Source organism: Lepidochelys kempii, chromosome 10 (genome assembly GCF_965140265.1).
Source record: "Lepidochelys kempii isolate rLepKem1 chromosome 10, rLepKem1.hap2, whole genome shotgun sequence".
Classification (NCBI taxonomy): domain Eukaryota; kingdom Metazoa; phylum Chordata; order Testudines; family Cheloniidae; genus Lepidochelys; species Lepidochelys kempii.
This window is the reverse complement of record NC_133265.1, coordinates 83,959,427-83,978,644: the sequence shown is the minus strand read 5'-3', so window position 1 is coordinate 83,978,644 and position 19,218 is coordinate 83,959,427. Positions and strand designations below refer to the sequence as shown.

The 19,218-nt window shown below is 41.8% G+C and overlaps 1 protein-coding gene across 2 annotated transcripts in view; it reads left to right on the top strand.

The window, feature by feature from the left end:
• The first annotated feature begins 3,238 nt into the window (after positions 1-3,238).
• Positions 3,239-19,218, top strand: part of BLM (BLM RecQ like helicase) — a 34,137-nt gene continuing 18,157 nt past the window's right edge. The window contains exons 1-9 of one of the 2 annotated variants that reach the window (XM_073304563.1): positions 3,239-3,321; positions 5,368-5,466; positions 6,319-7,052; positions 9,421-9,619; positions 10,099-10,214; positions 11,223-11,355; positions 14,452-15,239; positions 17,077-17,268; positions 18,150-18,268. In XM_073304563.1, coding sequence (XP_073160664.1) covers positions 5,369-5,466; positions 6,319-7,052; positions 9,421-9,619; positions 10,099-10,214; positions 11,223-11,355; positions 14,452-15,239; positions 17,077-17,268; positions 18,150-18,268 — 2,379 coding nt within the window. In that variant the 5' untranslated portion in view covers positions 3,239-3,321; position 5,368. Of the gene's footprint in view, positions 3,322-3,578; positions 4,183-5,367; positions 5,467-6,318; positions 7,053-9,420; positions 9,620-10,098; positions 10,215-11,222; positions 11,356-14,451; positions 15,240-17,076; positions 17,269-18,149; positions 18,269-19,218 lie in introns of those variants that run through there. The other variant, XM_073304564.1, reaches the window with a different exon arrangement.

Below are 19,218 nucleotides of genomic sequence, written 5' to 3'. Positions count from 1 at the left end.
CCATTGTTTAGGGCATCAACAGTTTGGGTCATATTATTAGTTATTTGTGAGTATTCAGGCAGCCGCAGGTTTAGTCTTCAAAATAGTATAGAATCATAGAATATCAGGGTTGGAAGGGACCTCAGGAGGTCATCTAGTCCAACCCCCTGCTCAAAAGCAGGACCAATCCCCAATTAAATCATCCCAGCCAGGGCTTTGTCAAGCCTGACCTTAAAAACTTCTAAGGAAGGAGATTCCACCACCTCCCTAAGCAACGCATTCCAGTGTTTCACCACCCTCCTAGTGAAAAAGGTTTTCCTAATATCCAACCTAAACCTCCCACACTGCAACTTGAGACCATTACTCCTTGTCCTGTCCTCTTCTACCACTGAGAATAGTCTAGAACCATCCTCTCTGGAACCACCTCTCAGGTAGTTGAAAGTAGCTATCAAATCCCCCCTCAGTCTTCTCTTCTGCAGACTAAACAATCCCAGTTCCCTCAGCCTCTCCTCATAAGTCATGTGTTCCAGACCCCTAATCATTTTTTGTTGCCCTTCGCTAGACTCTTTCCAATTTATCCACATCCTTCTTGTGGTGTGGGGCCCAAAACTGGACACAGTACTCCAGATGAGGCCTCACCAATGTTGAATAGAGGGGGACGATCACGTCCCTCGATCTGCTCGCTATGCCCCTACTTATACATCCCAAAATGCCATTGGCCTTCTTGGCAACAAGGGTACACTGCTGACTCATATCCAGCTTCTCATCCACTGTCACCCCTAGGTCTTTTTCCGCAGAATTGCTGCCTAGCCATTCGGTCCCTAGTCTGTAGCTGTGCATTGGGTTCTTCCGTCCTAAGTGCAGGACCCTGCAACTTATCCTTATTGAAGTTTGCGATTATAAACATGGAAAGATTTAAAATAGTCTCTAGCTGAACATTTCCCAACCATTTCTATGGCTGAGTTGCTTTGTGGGTGTGTGTGGAAAGCAGAGATTCTGAGCCTCAGATGAATAATCAGTTCTGTACATAAATCAGATTTGGCAAATCGTGTATTAGTGTAAAATCCATATTTCCAGGGAGCCACATGTGCACATTAAAAGGCAGAGCTTGACCCAAGGTATGGAAATTACACAGTCAGTTACCTGATGAGAACCCCATTTTTCAGATAATATATATACCTGTGTTTGTGTATATAATTTATCTGACATTTCCCATTGTACTGGCTATCATGCCTTTGTATTTTCTATAGCAGGCTTCCTGTGTGAAGAGAATTAACAATTCCAAAAGATTTTGGCTGCTTTTGTGAATTGTCCTTATTTGTTTGAAATTGCCTAACTGCCCAGGGCTAGAGAGTAACTTCCTCTCTTTGTCCACTAAGGGTTATTGCACCTTTCTCTGAAGCAGCTCGTGCTGGGCACTATCAAGAGGCAGGACACTGGACTAGAGGGACCCTGGGCCAATCTGGTCTGACAAGCCCTATATCCCTAAACCTAGTGCTCAGTTTCCCACAAACGCTCCACTCCATCTGTGTCAGATATGAAACATATCCTGTCTGTTCCTCTGTTCCTGCACCTGGGACAGAGATTGAGGGTGTCACAAAAGTGGCTTTATGTGACCTCTGCACACCCTGTCTTTTGAGTCTGCACAGCTTCTGGCGTACACCAGAGCCGACTCAGAGCTCTCCAAGGCCTGGCTTCACCATGCACCGTCTGCGCGCCAGGGTGAAGCTGAAGGGTGGGGGGCCGGGGACGCTCTGCTGTATTGCAGCCCAGGCTAAGTGACACCCTGATTCCCAGGGCACTCCTTATCCTCTCCACGGATAACAAGTCAGCAGGGCCCCGGCCTAGGTCACGACCCTGGCCGTAAGGGGCTCAGCACTGCCCTCTGAGCAGGCCCTGCCGATCGAGGCTGAGCCCTGTTCACCCCGTGACGCCCCAACAGCAAACCGCCCGGGCTGGCAGGAAGGGCAATGCCACAGACTGGGGACGGGCTGCATCCCCGTTCCAGGGGGGTGGTCAGGGTGGGGAATATGGAATAGCCACCAAACAACCCACCCAGAATGATGTGGTCCAGAACCCGCCGCCAGCTGCAGAATGGAGTGACCTTGACCCCCCCCGCCAGCTGCAGAATGAAGTGACCCTGACACCACCAACTCCCCCAGATGCAGAATGGAGTGACCCTGACACCACCAACTCCCCCAGATGCAGAATGGAGTGACCCTGACACCACCAAACCCCCCCCCCCCAGCTGCAGAGGGAGTGATCCTGACAGCACCAAACCCCCCCCCCCCAGCTGCAGAATGGAGTGATCCTGACACCACCCAACCCCCCCCAGCTGCAGAATGGAGTGATCCTGACACCACCAAACCCCCCCCCCCAGCTGCAGAATGGAGAGATCCTGACACCACCCAACCCCCCCCAGCTGCAGAATGGAGTGATCCTGACACCACCAAACCCCCCCCCCAGCTGCAGAATGGAGAGATCCTGACACCACCCAACCCCCCCCAGCTGCAGAATGGAATGATCCTCTCTCACACACACACACACACACACCCCCAGCTGCAGAATGGAGTGATCCTGACACCACCAAACCGCCCCCCCGCTGCAGAATGGAGTGATCCTGACACCACCCAACCCCCCCCAGCTGCAGAATGGAGTGATCCTGACACCACCAAACCGCCCCCCCGCTGCAGAATGGAATGATCCTCACACACACACACACACCCCCAGCGGCAGAATGGAGTGATCCTGACCTCCCCCCCGCCGCCAGTTGCAGAATGGAGTGATCCTGACCCACCCCCATGTCCAGAATAAGTTCGCCCTGAAGTCGCGCCAGAACGGACAGTCCCATTCTCTGTGTATATATAAAGCCTGCTGCAGTTTCCACGATATGCATCCGAGGAAGTGAGCTGTAGCTCACGAAAGCTCATGCTCTAATAAATTGGTTAGTCTCTAAGGTGCCACAAGTCCTCCTTTTCTTTTTGCGAATACAGACTAACACGGCTGTTACTCTGAAACCAGTCTTGAAATTAGTTAGCTCCCCCTCCACTCCAGAATGGAATGGCCCCAAACTTGTGCTCCCCCCCGCCCTGCAATGGAATCACCCAGAACGCCCGGCCGGCCTGCGCTGACCGTGCACACCCCTAAAGCGCTGCTGGCCGCTGCCCTGGGGGGAGGGGACGGAAGCGTTCTGTCGTCACTTCCCCCCGAGTCCTGCAGCCAATGGGGAAGCCGCACTCTGGGGAGGTGGGTTGGCGCCAAATGCGAAGGGAGCGGGGCGCGCGGGGGCCCAGGAGGGGGCCGGGCCGGGCCGCGCCGCGCCGCGCCGCGCGGCTGGGACAGGTGAGGGGGCAGCGGGGCCGGGCCTGGGCCCGGGGCCGGGGAAGGGCCCGGCGCTAACACAGGCACGGTCGGTGGCCGCGGCTCCCGCCGGCCGGCCGGTCAGGGCCCCCTCGAGCCTGCTCCCGCTCCTCGCCCTAGCTGGCTCGGGGGGGGGGGGGTCCCGGGGGGCGGGGGGGAGGCTGCCCCAGAAACGGCCCCCGGCCTGGCACCAGCGCCTTGGCGGTGGCCCCCGCCTGCCCCACGGGGAGAGGCGCTCGGGGGGCAGGCCGCGGCAGGAGCCCTGCCTTCGAGCCACCGAACGGGGCGGGGACGCGCCGGGCCGCTCGGGAGGAAAATCCTAGATTATCAGGGCTGGAAGAGACCTCAGGAGGTCATCTAGTCCAACCCCCTGCTCAAAGCAGGGCCAATCCCCAGTTTTTGCCCCAGATCCCTAAATGGCCCCCTCAAGGATTGAACTCACGACCCTGGGTTTAGCGGGCTAATGCTCAAACCACTGAGCTCTCCCTCCCCCCGAAAAGGCCACGAAGCTTCTGCCTAACTGCAACAGCATGTCCCCAGAGCATCTGCTGTGGCTGCCGTGAAGGATCCCGAAGGCCCCGAGTCTGACAAGGATCCCGAAGGCCCCGAGTCTGACAAGGATCCCGAAGGCCCCGAGTCTGACAAGGATGGCTTCAGTTGCTGCTAAGCTGACAGGATCCTTGGGGTGAAACATGGCAGCCGTTTGCCAGCGCACGTCACCACAGAACAACAGTTTGGGGCAACGTGTCAGACTCGGAATTCAATTGCATTTTGCTGACCCGGCAGAATGTGATTTGCCCTCCTTTCTGCAGGCTACCACACTGTGGCCCTCTTTGTTATCTGGTGCGGTTCATGATCATGTTCAAACTTTTGATAGTCTTTTAAGGTAGACAAGTCCTCAAACATCACAAAAAGAAAAGGAGGACTTGAGGCACCTTAGAGACTAACAAATTTATTTGAGCATAAGCTACAGCTCACTTCATCAGATGCTGTAGCTCACAAAAGCTTATGCTCAAATAAATGTTAGTCTCTAAAGTGCCACAGGTACTCCTTTCCTTTTTTCAGAGAAACAGCCTTGTTAGTCTGTATTCGCAAAAAGAAAAGGAGTACTTGTGGCACCTTAGAGACTAACCAATTTATTGGAGCATGAGCTTTCGTGAGCTACAGCTCACTTCATCGGAAACCACTCTGAAACCAGGTCCTCTTGGTATGCCACTCTGAACGGTCCATAATATTCTGGTGTGATGACAGTTGCACTTTGGTATTTTGGTACTCTCTTGACTCAGCCACTACCAATAATGGTTTAAGCCTGACTGTTAAGGGTTTCTGTTTTTTAACCTAGTTCATATTAATTCATGTTTTCAGTTTTAAGCTGCACCATGACTTGAGCCAATTGGTGGTGATGACATTTCCACATAAGAGGTGCTACAGTACCTGAACAGAGAAGTTGATCTTGGAGGGAGGCATTAAATGGGTCCTGCTTATGCCTTTTCTAAAAATCCACATAAATGGCCAAACAATTTCAGCTTGGCATAACAATAACTTTGCTTTATTGGTCACTCACAAGTAATGTCTTGAATCGGAAATGTGCTGTGTAATCACTTACACTTACATAGCACCTTTCATCATGAAAGATTCCGTAGCACTTTACAATTTAACAAACTTAAATGTCCTTTTGTTCACAGAGCTCTGCTTACTTTTAAATTAGCCTACTGTGTATGTCTCTTATATGGTCTTATTTTACTTTAACTGTTAACCTTTCCTGTTATGATGATGATAGGATGAATTTTTTGGTCTTATTAGGGAAGCAATGTATATACCGTAATCTGTCAAAGATTGTTAGCACTCTTACTGTCCATATTTACACTTGTAATCATCAATGCCCAGTATATCACTCTTCCACAAAAATAGCCTGTAGGTGGCAAAATTTCAAAAAGCCTTCTTAGTTTGAACCCATAGGAGAGTTTGTGTAGCCAGTGATATTCTTAATGTAATACCTTAAATCGTCTTTTTTTTTTTTTTGGATAGCATGGCTGATCTTCCACAGAACAACCTCCAGAAGCAGCTAGAGCTTCATTCAGCAAAAGGAACTCACAATAAACTAGCTCTTCCAAAACATAAAGCAGCGTAAGTATCAGTCTAGCTTGCTGCTCATCATCAAAAGTAACAAAGAAAAGTACCATGGTTGTCAACTTTTGTCAGTTTGGGTTCTGGTCTTTTTTTTTTTTTTTTTTACAATTTCTCTGCTTAAAGTTGATGCAGAAAATTAAACAGAGGGCCTGCTTCTGGGTTTTTTTAAAAATATTCTTCTGTGTCTCCTAAGTAGAATGGATTGTGTGGGCTTCCATGGAGTGGCCAAGATAGGCTTATTGTTTAATTGGCATGGAAAAACTACACTCACTACAATCAAACTAAAGTATAATTTTCTTACTAACTGCATGGAATCCAGACCACTACTTCTGGTGACATGCTGCTTTATGCTACTGAGTATCAAAGTATGAAAAATGTTTTTATCAATATTGAAGTAAACTTCTTAACATCTGAGTGATGTTCAAAGCAAAAGTCATGATACTTAAGGCCAAATGGCCTGATTTTCAGAGGTTCTGTTAGCACCCACAACTTCCATTCTAGTCGGAGGGAGCCTTGTGTGCGCAGCACCTTGTAACACTTGGTTAAAATGACTTAAGATACATAATTATGGACATAAATCATAATCTGTGGCATTTAGGGTGCTTAATCCACATAAAATAAATACTATAATCCATTAAAAGCTAGAATGCCTATGTGTGAGACTGAAATATAGAATTCAGAAAAAATAGCTACCAATAGCTTCTCAGTTATGTTAAGTGCACACTTTTGATATTTGGTCGTGTGAAGGGATTTTTGATGTTGATGAAATGTAGCTTTATTTTTGTTTTTCCAAAAATAAGTAAATTTTACAATGTTAAAAACTCTGAAAAAATCCATTTTATTTTGCAGAGGTTTCACTTTCAAAAAGAAAAGTGCTCCAGGTAATGCTGTATCCATAAACTGTTTCAGTGTTACAAAGAGCTCTGCATTGAAGGAGAAGGACGTTAATACTTTCCAGACTAAATCTGTTGCATCTTTTCCCACATCAAAGGATAAGCAGATAAAAATCAATGACCTCTTTGAGAAGACATCCAAACAGCACGAAATACAACAACTTTGTCCAAACTGGATATCGTTAAATTCTTTTGAATGTTCCCAGCAAGTTTCAAATGATTTACCTCCTAGAAAGGAAGAGAATGTAAGCAAGAAACCAGGTGATTCTGCTTCCCAGAAAGTAGACCACAATTGTTCAGATGACTCCATTATTACTATAGAAGATGACTGGGATGACATAAATGACTTTGATATATCTGGTAAACAAAACTCAAAATCATTGGTTTTGTCCCCCAAAAATCCAATTGTAAAACCCAGCAAGACTCTTCAAATATCCAATTCCTGTACAGTTAGATTATCTAAGGCATCCAGGACTGTGAACAGTGAGCAACGACTGTCAAAACATTGTCTTTCTGAGAATGATGAAAAATCACTGAATGACAAACAGCCAGCTCTATCAAACAGATCTTTGATTTGTCTTGATGTTTCAGATCCCAAAGATTGTAAAAGACTTTTAGGTGAAGATCTTCATGAGAAAAAGTTGTCTACAGAAACTATTCTGAGTGACGAAAAAGAAGAAACTCATACAGGTAATGCATTCTCTTAATGTATTTTATATGTAATATTTCAAATAAAATTGGCCTGATCTCATAATAAACTTAGAGGACTATTTTCAGGTCTACACACTAAGGGTCTGATTCTCAGAAGTGCCTAGCCCTCACCACTCTAACTAAAGTCAAATCAGGGAGCTGAAAATCAGGGTCTAAGTGTGTAGCATATGGATTTTGTTGTAGAAAGTGCCATCACTGATGTTTAGAACCTCTGTTTGACAATGGACTTTCACTCCTGGGGAAAAACCAGTAAGCCCTATAATGTACTGTTGGAGAAGGAAGATCTCCTGGAGTAGCATTCAGGAAAAAAAGAGGCACTTGCAGATGCTGCAGTGAAATTAGACTCCCAATTTTAATTCATTGCAAGTGCTTTCAGTTTCCATTTATAGTTCAGTGTGACTATGGGAAATATTGAGTAATAGAAATTAATCTGTATCACGGCATTTTAATCCATTACATTTAAAAAGTGCATGAAATGGGGAGTTTACTATCCGTTAACTTTGAGCTGTTTCCTGCTTAGCTGCTCATTGTTTGCTTTAGCCTCTAAATAAATTTGTTAATCTCTAAGGTGCCACAAGTACTCCTTTTCTTTTTGTGCTTAATGTTTCTTGATTGTTACATAGGGTAGATTCTTATTCTTCATTTTCCTTATGGAAAGGAATAGGTACTTTATCCTTAGACTGTAATATCTTAATGGCACAGGGAATAACAAAAACCACCTCAGTAGTCAGGATGTGATTTCTCACATTTCTGAAGAATCCATATTTTGCTAAAGATACCTCATTTAATTCTCACAATAGGGAGGGCAAGTAATTAGAATAGATAATAGGTCTTGTCTAAACACACATTGTGCTGCTTTAAAATGGTACACTTCCCTCTGCCCCCCTCGCTTGCCACCTCCCCTCCCCCCCCAGCATGGATGCAGTTATATCAGAATAAAGATGCTTTATACTGGTATAACTCTTCTCATACAAGAAGGGAAATAGGCTTTACCTGTATATGGTATCTTTATGCTAGTATAACTGTGTCTACACTAAGGGTTGTATTGGTATGACTCTCTCATTTAAAAAATATTGCACACCTAACAAGAAATAGTTATACCAGTGCAAAAAAAGTGTATAGATTTGGGCCTTAGAGCAGAAACATCTTCTGTATACCAGAGATTCCCAAACATTTTTTTTTTTGGCTGAACCCCCGTTTGGAGATTCATGTCCTATGCATGCACACCCTTTTTCTAAGGGGAGAGGGGTGCCCTGTACTCATGAGGGGTGCCCGAAATCTCCTGGAGGAGTGACGGGGGAAAAACTCACCATATGGCAGTTGAGGAAGCCACCTGGTTCCTGCAGTGGTCATTTGGTCTCAGCTGCCTGGACTCAGTTCCTTGCCTGTCAGGAGGGGAGCAGACAGCTGCACTCCTTGAGTACTGGCCCCCTGCTGAACAGAGTTCCTTGCTGACCCCAGCCCTTGAGCACAGCTCCATCAGCTTCCCCTGCATAGGCTCTTTCCAGCAGAGGACAGGGCTCTGTGCCCTAGAACTGTGCTGAAGGGTTGGCGTCAGCAGGGGGCTTTGACTGGCAGGGAAGAGTCAGTAGTTCAGCTTTCCGCTCCCTGCTCACATAGTCCCTGGTGCTACCCCAGTAGAGGAAGGTAACTGTCCATTGGTGGCTGCTGCAGCTGTGACAGTGGAGCAGCAAAAAAGACAGGGAGCCTGGTCCTGGCAGCTGAGACCACCTGTATAGAGCCCCATCTACTTCCAATTTGTACAGAGTCCCCTGCTGACTCCGGACCTCCAGTGCACCCTGTCAAGTCTTTGTACCCCTCGATAACCTCTTTGTGTGCCCCAGTTTGGGAACTTCTGTCTTACACTACAAATGAGGGAAGAATACATAAACTGTAAAAATCTATAATACCTAATCCATATTATGGAGATGGCTTCTGTTTATAAGGTTAGTTTTCTAGTTCAGCTATAGAAGATGTAACTACTCAGTAATGTTTTGAAGTTTCAGCTCTTGAGAAGACACTTGTACTATAATAAGAAAAATCTGCAAGATGTACTTTATAGAAGTTGTGTTTGAAGAAGCACCATTTTTGTCCTTTGTAATGCCCCAGTTTTCTAAGCCACTTATTTAAAATTATTTTGGAGGGATTTGCTTTTTATGCAAAAGAACATTGTTGTGGGAATAGAGTCTGTATCATTTATTAAAGCTGAGAAATAGTAAACTCCATTTGAAATATATAGAATCCTAGGTAGTAAAGCTTCATTGTTCTTTTTTTCAGTTGCGTCTTTGGTTATTTCCAAAATGAAGAAAAGGTTATAACCTTGCCCAACATCTCTCTTCTGTTTCAGCTCTCAGTAAAAAACAGCATAATGGCAAACAAAAGCTAAATGAGGGTGAGAAGAATAGCTATGCGTTGAAGGAACTGGCTAAAGGATCGGATGAGACTCCTGATTACACTGGAATTGAGGAGGATGATTACCTAGATTTCATTCCACCCTCTCCAGAGGAAGAAGTGCTTTCTTCCTCATCTTCTATAAAAAACATTAGGTAAAACAAAATTCACTATAGCAAATGTTTATCACTAGGATGGTTTAAACAGGTTAAAAAAGGATGCTAGTCCTAAAATCTCCACTTGTTAAAATGTTACTGGCTGAATTGACTGGGTGAATGAATAGACTTGAGACCTTGTTTCTTGAACGAATGGCAGTGTAGCAATTGGCAATAATGAATGTCATGAAATGCAGTCTTCTACTATGCTCAGAGTGGTGTTAGCTTCACAGGAAGCACCATTTCCACCCTAGCCAAGCCTGTATCAAGGGCCTAATTTGGTTGTGAATCAGGTGGGTGGAAGATGGAGTTACTCAATTATTTACTTGGGGTTCACTCGTTTTTGAGAGTTAAGTAGTTTTGTGTAATATGCATAGTGCATAAAACTGTTATCCTAAGCATGCAAATTAATTTCTCCTCCCGTGAAAATAATTTGATTTATTGATATGTGTTTTAATGACTTTTCATTTTAATATTAGTAATATTTTCAAAGAACCTGCTGTAGATGGAAAATTAATGATTGATAACAGTCTGTCAAAACCTGGGAAAATCATCAGAAAGCAGCCTACCAGTGGGACCAGTATAGAGCATGCAGGTATAAGAAACACTTCAGCTGAAACATCTATGCATTAAATGTCTCTTGAAGGGTGTGCAATTCCTTTTGTTCTCATTTTCTTCATCTACTGTGCTACAGGAATGAGCATTTGCTAGTGGTTAAAGCACAGGACTGGGAGGCAGGAGATTTGGAGTTCCGTTCCTGATTCTACCATTTACTTGCTATGTAACCTTGAGCACATCACTTAGCCAGAATCACTGGACTCTTTTGAGGCTATCTGTTCCTGGGTGCCCTGCCAGGGATATCTTGGGCCTGATTTTCTGAAGTGATGAGCACTCACAAGGCGTCAAACTGAGTTCTCAAAGTGATCACTCTAGAAAATGTTTCCTCTTAATTTTTAATGCTTGCCCCCCCCTTTTTTTTAACTATGGAGATCATACTCATTTTATAAGGAGCGTTGAGCTAAATTAACATTTGTAAAGAATTTTTCAATTCTTGTATTGAAGATAAGGTTTTACCATTGGTGCAACATTAAGACTGCAAATTTAAACAGACAGTCCAGGCATATAACAAGTTATGGCTCAGAGTAATATAAACTCTCTCAGGCTTTACATATTTCATATATGAAGTTACACATTCAACATTACTAAAAACATATGTGCAATGTGGGTTAGTTAACAGTACTATTCTGGAAGCCAGACTCTGAGAGACAGAGGTTGATCATATTTTTTTCTTGTGCACCATCAACAAAACAGTTTGCCAACTTTCAATGTTAGGGCCAAATTGTGCCCTGGGTTCCACCTGTGCAACTGCATTAAAAACCAGTTCCATGGGCGCAAAAAAAAAGTATGTATGTATATATAGCTTAAAATTTAATGTTGCATGCATAGAAATAGTCTTTTGATTGCTAATAATTACATAACTTTAAAATATACCAAATAAGCAGTTTAAACTTTTATACATATTACATTTTTCTTTGCCATTTGGGGAAAATATTGACATCACATAATTAAAACTTTATTAAATGTATACTATATTACTTTGCAGATGAATTCTTAAGTTTGGAACAGCATCTCTTCAGTGTGATGGAGGACATCTGTAAACTAGTAGATTCTATCCCAATATATGAACTTAAGTCTTTGTCTTGTGGGAATGACCTTCTTCAACAGAGAAGTCTCAGGTGTGTTTTAATTAGGAGTCTTTAGTACTACTTCTGCATTTTTGTGCGCATCAGCATCTTGATTGTATGTTTCAGAGTAGCAGCTGTGTTAGTCTGTATTCGCAAAAAGAAAAGGAGGACTTGTGGCACCTTAGAGACTAACAAATTTATTTGAGCATAAGCTTTCGTGAGCTGCTCAAATAAATTTGTTAGTCTCTAAGGTGCCACAAGTACTCCTTTTCTTTTTGATTGTATGTGTTTTCTATCAGACTGGTAAGGTGGCAGTTAATATTTTTAAACAAGTTAATATTCCTGGGTAAATGAAATGATCTTTTCAATGGTGTAGAAGTGTTAACTCTTTTTGGATAGAATAATTAGGGATCTGTAAGAACAGAAACTGCCAGACTGAATCAAATTTGAGGTCCAGCTAGTCCATTATCCTTTCTCTGACAGTGCCCAGTACCAGACACATCAGAGGAAGAACCCCTGTGGTAGGCAGAAATGGGATAATCTGCCCTCTGCATTAAGTCTAACCCTGGTTTCTAATAGTTAGAGATTGCCTTAAGTCCTGAAGCATGAGGTTTAATATTCCTGCCAACATTTTTGTTGGATTAACAATTATGACTCTAGATATACTAGTTTTTCCTATAATTGTCTGTCTAATCCTGTTTTTAATCTTGTTGTGCCAATGGTTCTATAGTCTAATTATGCATTGTGTGAAAAGTATTCGTTTTATTGGTTTGAAGTTCCCAGTTTTTTTTCTTGTGTTACGAGACAGGAGAATACAAGCTCCCAATCTACCTTTTCTACACCGTTCATTATTTTATATATTTTTATAATGTCCCTTCTTATTCTCCTTTCTTAAGTAAACAATCCCAATCTTTTAAGTCTTTAAGAAATAGATAGGGAAAATAATATAGCTCAAGCATATTATTTTCATTTTCTTCAAATTGAGGCCCATAATTATTAAACTATTAAAACTATTTCCCCCTCCAACTGTGTTCGAGGATTATCTATTTATAACATTACTTCAGTGTCATGCTGGTAGCAAAACCAAGGATTTAAATCTTTTTGCTAGGACATTTAATTATTTTACTTTTTAATTGAAAGTAAGGTTTTTTCTTTTTATTTATCATTTCTTAATAATTGAGATTCATAACAAAAGACGAGTTTAAAAAATTATAAAAATAAAGTATGAACAGTTTTTCTTCCATAAAAAGTTTTTCCTTTTTCTTAAGATATCTGATAACTACTCAGATCTCAATACTGTATCTTTGATCTCAGAATCTCCAGGGTGCAGGTATAGCAAATGCTTATGCACGTTTGACTTTAAGCATGTTTGTAGTCCCTTGACTTCAAGGGGGTTAAACAAGTAAAATTAAGCATATATTTGCAGGATTGGGGCCTAAATTAGTCAGCTAACTCAATCTGATAGAGGTCTGTTGGGTCAGTGTCAGAATGATTAAGCATATTCACAGAACTGTCTTCTATTTTGAGAATCAAGAAAAGCTGTCTACATAATTTACAGTAAAGAAAAAAAAAATACAAATGGAATGCTTTTGGTCTTTAACTTAATACTGTCAGGAAACAAAACAGAAGCAGAAAAAACAAAATAGTAACAAATACTGTCTTAAGCAGGTATAAGTTTTTACATCTGGAAAAAGTGATTTCTAAAAATCCAGAGATTATATAATTTGTTATATCTAACTACCACTCTCACTCTCCCACCTCCTTCCCCCCGCCCCCAGTGGTACTGTTACATTTGCTCTTACCTGGTTTGGATTTAATAACGTCTGTCTCTGTTCAGCCATTGTTACAAATTTCAAACCCAGTAGTCTAATTCAGCAAGATACTTGACAGATTTTTTGTTTTTTACCCTCTGCCAAGCAGTGTAGAATTGCAGAGTAACCTAGAAGTGAGAGAGGTTGTGCAAATAAGAACTTGTTTTCATTTCATCCTCTCTCTGACCAGTAATCCTGACTGTCTAGGAGTCTGGAGAGGTGAGTGGTGGTTCCTGAAGCCAGCCATTGCACTCTCTTCTTTTTGTACAGTTGGCTTTACAAATCAAGAAACATTCCATAGAGCAAAATATGGATATGGAAGCTCCTATTAGGCCCTTTAACAAATCAAAGCTGCACTTAAAGCTTCTTCAAAGCTGCTTCATTTGTCTGGACCGTTTTTTTGGTTTTGTCTTTGGCTGTTGGAGAATAGGAAATTTTCTAGCTTGTGAAAAGGTTCCCAAACTTTTTTTTGCTAAGCCCCACTTCAGAGATTCATGTCCCATGCACATACCCCCTCTTTTCAATGGGGTTATGGGGGAGGAGTACCCTGTAACCATGGGGGACAGGTGGGGTGCTGAAAGGCTGGAGTCAGGAGGGGGCTTCTGTTCCCTTCAGCAGTCAGGCAGTCTTGGCTGCAGGAACCAGCTCCCTGCCTGTGTCACTCCTCACCTGTGCAGGGGAGGTGAACAGGGCAGCACTGAAGGGCCCTGGGATCGGGAGGGAATGGAGAGATGTACCATGTGAGTACTGGCCTCCTGCTGGACGGGGCATCCTTCTGACTCTAGCCCTTGTGTGCGACCCTGCCTGCTTTTCCTGCGCAGGATCTGTCTGGCAGTTCAAGTGGATGGGGCTCTGTACCCTGGAGCTGCACTGAAGGGTGAGGAGGGGACTTTGTCTGGCAGTGGTGTCAGTATTCCTGGGGTGTAGCCTTCTGTTCCCTGCTTGCAGAGTCTCTGCCAACCTCCCCAGCAGAAATGCGTAACTGCTTGTTGGTGGCTGCTACTGGTGTAGCAATGTGGGAGTGAGGTGCGCAGGGATCCTGGTCCTGGCAGCTGCAACCACCTGCACAGAGCCCTGTCTGCTTCCCCAAGGTCTTCGTGCCCCCTTGATAACCTTATTGCTCTCCCACAGGGGTCAGCAATAGTTTGGGAACCTCTGCTCTACAATTTTTAAACACCAGAATTCTGGCACAGTTGTGTTATAAACTAACTCACTTTATTTGTATATTTTAAGGAAGCCTTATTTTTTCCTGTGGTGGCAGAAGACAAAAGACAATATTTGAGTGTTGTAAAATTTATGATGTCTTACTACTCTGTGTTTTGTTTTGTTTTTTCAGGAGAGAACTGTTAGCTAATCATATTGATGCAAATGCAAACAAAAGTGACTTAGGTATGCTCTTTGCCTCAAACTGGAAATCCCATCCTGGGCATGTTACCTCTATGGATGACAGCATTCCTGTTCAGTCAGGTCAAAAGTATAGCTTAAACTCTGAAGGAAACTCATTCAAATTTACAAAAGTTCCCTCTAAACTTTCTGTTGCTGTTGAATGTCAAGGAAACCTTAATATGAGCACCTTCTCTACAACAAAACTTCAAACCCTAGATACCTCAGGTACATCAAATTTTTTGCAGTGTGCTGCCCTGGATACCAACATCACAAAAAATGCAGGACTTTCTTTTTCGAAGATGGATGTCAAAGAAAGAACATCACTCAGCTTTCACTCTGAGATATCCTCTTTCAACAGTAGCTGGTGTGAAAAACCAAGGATGGAAAAGGATGGAAGCTGCCTCTTTTCAAAAATGCCTGTAACAAGCACTACTTTGAAAGTTGAAAATAAAAGGTCTACTAGTATTAATAACATAGGAGGAGATGACAATTTAGGAGCAAGGGACATAGACTTTGATCTTGATAATTTTGTTCTTGATGATGATTTTGATGAGAGGTGGGATAATCCACTGTATGTTTCAGCAAATGAAAAGACATCTACACCACTATACCAACCTATCAGGGAAGGTCAATCTGCAAAATCATTATTGAAGTCATTTTCGACAGTCAAGGAAACTAGCCCTATATCTAATCCTGTTTCAAAACCAAATATCTTGGTGTCAGCCAAGAACTGCTCAGGTAAATTATACTAATTTTGATTAATTTATCATAGCAAAAATTATATGCTAAAAAGTATTGTGAGGGGTGAATTTAAGTAATTTACGATAGACTGTAAGTATATTTTGTTGTGGAAATTTCTACTGGTGTATTACTAATTGCAACGTCACAATTTCTAGGTAACATGCTCTTTCGTCTAATCAAATCACACTTCACAGCAATGTGTATTTGCAGGGCAGGTTTCTGACTTCTAGCAGCTTCAGCTTTGCAAAATTTGAAACAAATGTATTTATTATAGTAACAATCCTGCAAGCATTAGAACTAGGCAGGTGACTTGGAATTAACTTTGTTATATTGTGCAAGAGAGCATATTTGCATATACATCACTTCTTAAAACAAATCTAATCCTTCTGGTAGGATATAGGTCAGACTATCTGTCCCTTTGTTCACAGGTGCTATAATGGCTTTCAGCCTTCTTTTTGGCTCTTGAATTCTAGTCTGCAGTGTAATTTAGAGCAGCTTTGAAGTTATGCTAAATTGCACAAGCCTGTATGTAATGGGACCCTTCCAGACAGTTATACCAACTGGAGCTCAGTATGTTCTGGCCACACCTTCTCCTGAGGCACCATGCTTAAAGATATGGGGTGTAGTGGAGCCATTCTGTTCGCTTTATGTCACCTGGCAAGCCCCCTTATGTTGTGAACACTCCTCAAGGACTGCTTCCTTTCTTTTACAGCTCCTTTGTGCTACAAGAACACTGAGGGCTGGAGTGTTCTGCAGAAGTTGACTCACTGTTTTTTATGTGGAAGAATTTAAATTAAACAGGTTTTTGTCTGTAGTCTACAAACTCATCCAAATTATTGGACCATCGTCATGGGAGAATAATTTTAAAACATAACCAACCTTGACCAGGCTTATCTAAAAAGAGGAATTCATTGTTGCCTAATCTGGCAGTTTGCATCCTTCTGTGCTGTCATATCTACTTACTAAATCCTGTTCCGCTGATTTTTAAAACAGCCCCTTTAAAAATGAACACCACAAATGTATGCAATTTTGAAAAAGGTATTTAACAGAATAAGGTTATGCATTTCATATAATGGGCCACTGATATAGTGCTTTTCATTCACTGAAATCCAAACAGTACCCAAATGTGGATGTAAGTGCTACAGAGTTCAAAATCTACTCTCTTGACTATCTTGAGCGCTATATGCATGCATTTTTCTTTAGATAATTCATGTTTTTGTAGTGATGAACAGTTAAGTGGTGAATTAGTCATCTGCGTTACACTTAAAGCAAAACAGTTTTTGTTTTATATTGTAAAACATGTCCAGTGGAACCTGAAGTCAACCTTGGAATTAGCTGAACTTTTAGGTCACTAGGTTACAGTCCTTGTTTGACAGAAGAATCTTGATTTGTATATTAGCCACTTTTGAAATGATCTGTATTGTTTTATAAATGCAAACAGGAGCATAATGAGAATTTGCTAAATTGCGCATGATTTAAAATGTTCCCTAACTTACACACACATCCCCATTTAAGTAAAATTTTTATAACATGGGTCTTAATTTGTGCTGCTTTAGCAACTGCAAAAAGAATTAAAGGTGTCCATCCCCCGTCCCTCCCCATTTGGGGCTACAGTTTTTTCATAACTAACACACATATCGAAATTGTTTTGTATGTGGTCATAAAATGTCTAAAAGTAAACTCTAATCCTGATGCTTTGCTCTGAGAATCACCTGGATTCTCTGCAGGGTTTGGCTCTGTGTGGAGTGTAAAATAGTAAGATTTCTCTGTATCTGACTGTTTTATTGGTAACCAATTATGATGCTAATTTTAATAGGCTTTCCTTTTCTGCTAGACCCACCGCTGAAAAAATCACCATCCGAAAATCCAGCACTAGCACGCTTCAGAGGCTTTACGTTTTCCCATTCTAAAGATATGATGAAGATATTTCACAAAAAATTTGGTCTGCACCATTTTCGAACAAATCAGCTGGAGGCCATCAATGCTTCCCTGCTGGGTGAAGATTGTTTTATCTTAATGCCCACTGGTACGTATCTATGTACATCAGCCAACTGGAAACTGTCAGTGGTGTATGACATCTTGCACAAACTTCTGATAAGTAGATCAGAAGCTATAGAGATTAATACAGATTCAGTTCCTATAGGAAGACTAACAGAATTTGTGGTAAGCTTAATAAATTCCCTACATTTGGGGAAGTGATAATACATTACTATGCTCCCAGAATCTGTTGGCTGTAGGATTCATGATATCTCACTAACCCTGGAATTTATTTAGCCTTTGTCTTTAGTTTTAGATTATTAGATTTCTGTAATAATCCACATGGTAACTCTGCTATGAGATTGTAGGTTATAGAATATCTTATTATATTTAAAGACTTCAGAACAGTTGAGATATGTCAATGTAATTTTAAAGTTACCTAGTGATATAACTTGCATCCCCGTTGGTAATAAGTTTTAAGAGGACAAAGACTGCAGTAAAATGAGACTTGAATGCTGAACTCTAGAACATGATATTTTTTATAAGAGTACTTCAGAAGACATCAGGTTAAAATTATATTTAATAGAACAAAAATCCTCATGTAAATTACAAATTTCTTTTATTCTTAAATCTGAGGAGTTTAATTTTCACTATTTAGGCTTTGTTTACTTCTGCAATTCTCTCCACTTCAACAGTTAAAATGGTTTCATTATCTGGTTCACATACGCTAATGCAATATTGTAATCACTTCAGGGAATAGTGTTTTAAAAACAAAGTTATAATTCAAATCCATAATTTAAACTCTTCTTTGGGCCTTCAATTTTTTAGATATGTAATTTGACCCACCTACATTTTGAGATGAACTTAACAAATTTGATTCCATCTTTTCCACCTTAAATAATCATATATTTTGCCTTGCATTTTATATAGGTGGTGGTAAAAGTCTGTGCTACCAGCTACCAGCCTGTTTATCCCCTGGCGTCACTATTGTAATTTCTCCACTGAGGTCATTGATATTAGATCAAGTTGAGAAGCTAATGACGTTGGATGTAAGTTCAAACAATTTCTTTGCACTTAAGGAATGGGATAAAGGTTTGAATTGTTCCTGATGAATTTTATTCTCTTTTTATTTGTTTTTTGTATATGAAATAGTTGCATATTTGAACAGAGAACCAGTAAGCATACATACATTGTACAAATACCTAGGAAAGGGAAAACAAGAGTCACATCAGCTAACTGTAAATCAGACTAATTAGAAGTAACCAGCAATTTTATCATTGACTCTGTGAATGCACACAAGCAATAATTGCTAGGGCTAAACTTTCAAATGTAATGCCTAAATATAGGTTCCAAAGGCCATGTTTAGACACACAAAAAAGCAACCCAATATTTTCCGGGAAGCTAAGCACATGCAGTGCCTGTTGACTTCAGTGACAGCTGTGGCTGCTCAACATTGCTGGAAAAATGGCATGCATGGCGGGAAGGCACTTAGAGAAAGCATAATCATGGTGGTACATTGCAAAGGATGGTTGAGAATTTAACTAGGAATTGCCTGGTGGCTTTTTTACTGGTTATATTGGTGGACATTTTGAGCACTTTTCTAAAAAAAACAGTTACAGTTGAATAGTTTTTGTTTTGGGGAATAGATAATACATTTTAAGGGCAAAATGCTGAGTGCAACTAAGGTGGGGGAGAGGTGCAAACAGGAGCATGCTACAACTTCCCAATCCTAAGTCCTTAAACTGCAAACTGTTACTCTGGCTGGCTATGATCCCCAAGTGACAACCTGCCATCCAGGGAATGCTGGAGCAGAGTGCTTTGTCCATGCTCTCTCACCACACCTCCTTGCTGCCAACAAACACATCTATGCTGAAGGCTGCAAGGGTGGTGATGTAAGACCCAGCTATACTTGCTCTGTGACTGCTGGGGACTTGCCTGCACTGGAGGAATTCCCGACTGGAGAGCTGCAGCTGTCTTTTTCCTCCACCTTAGCAGAGCT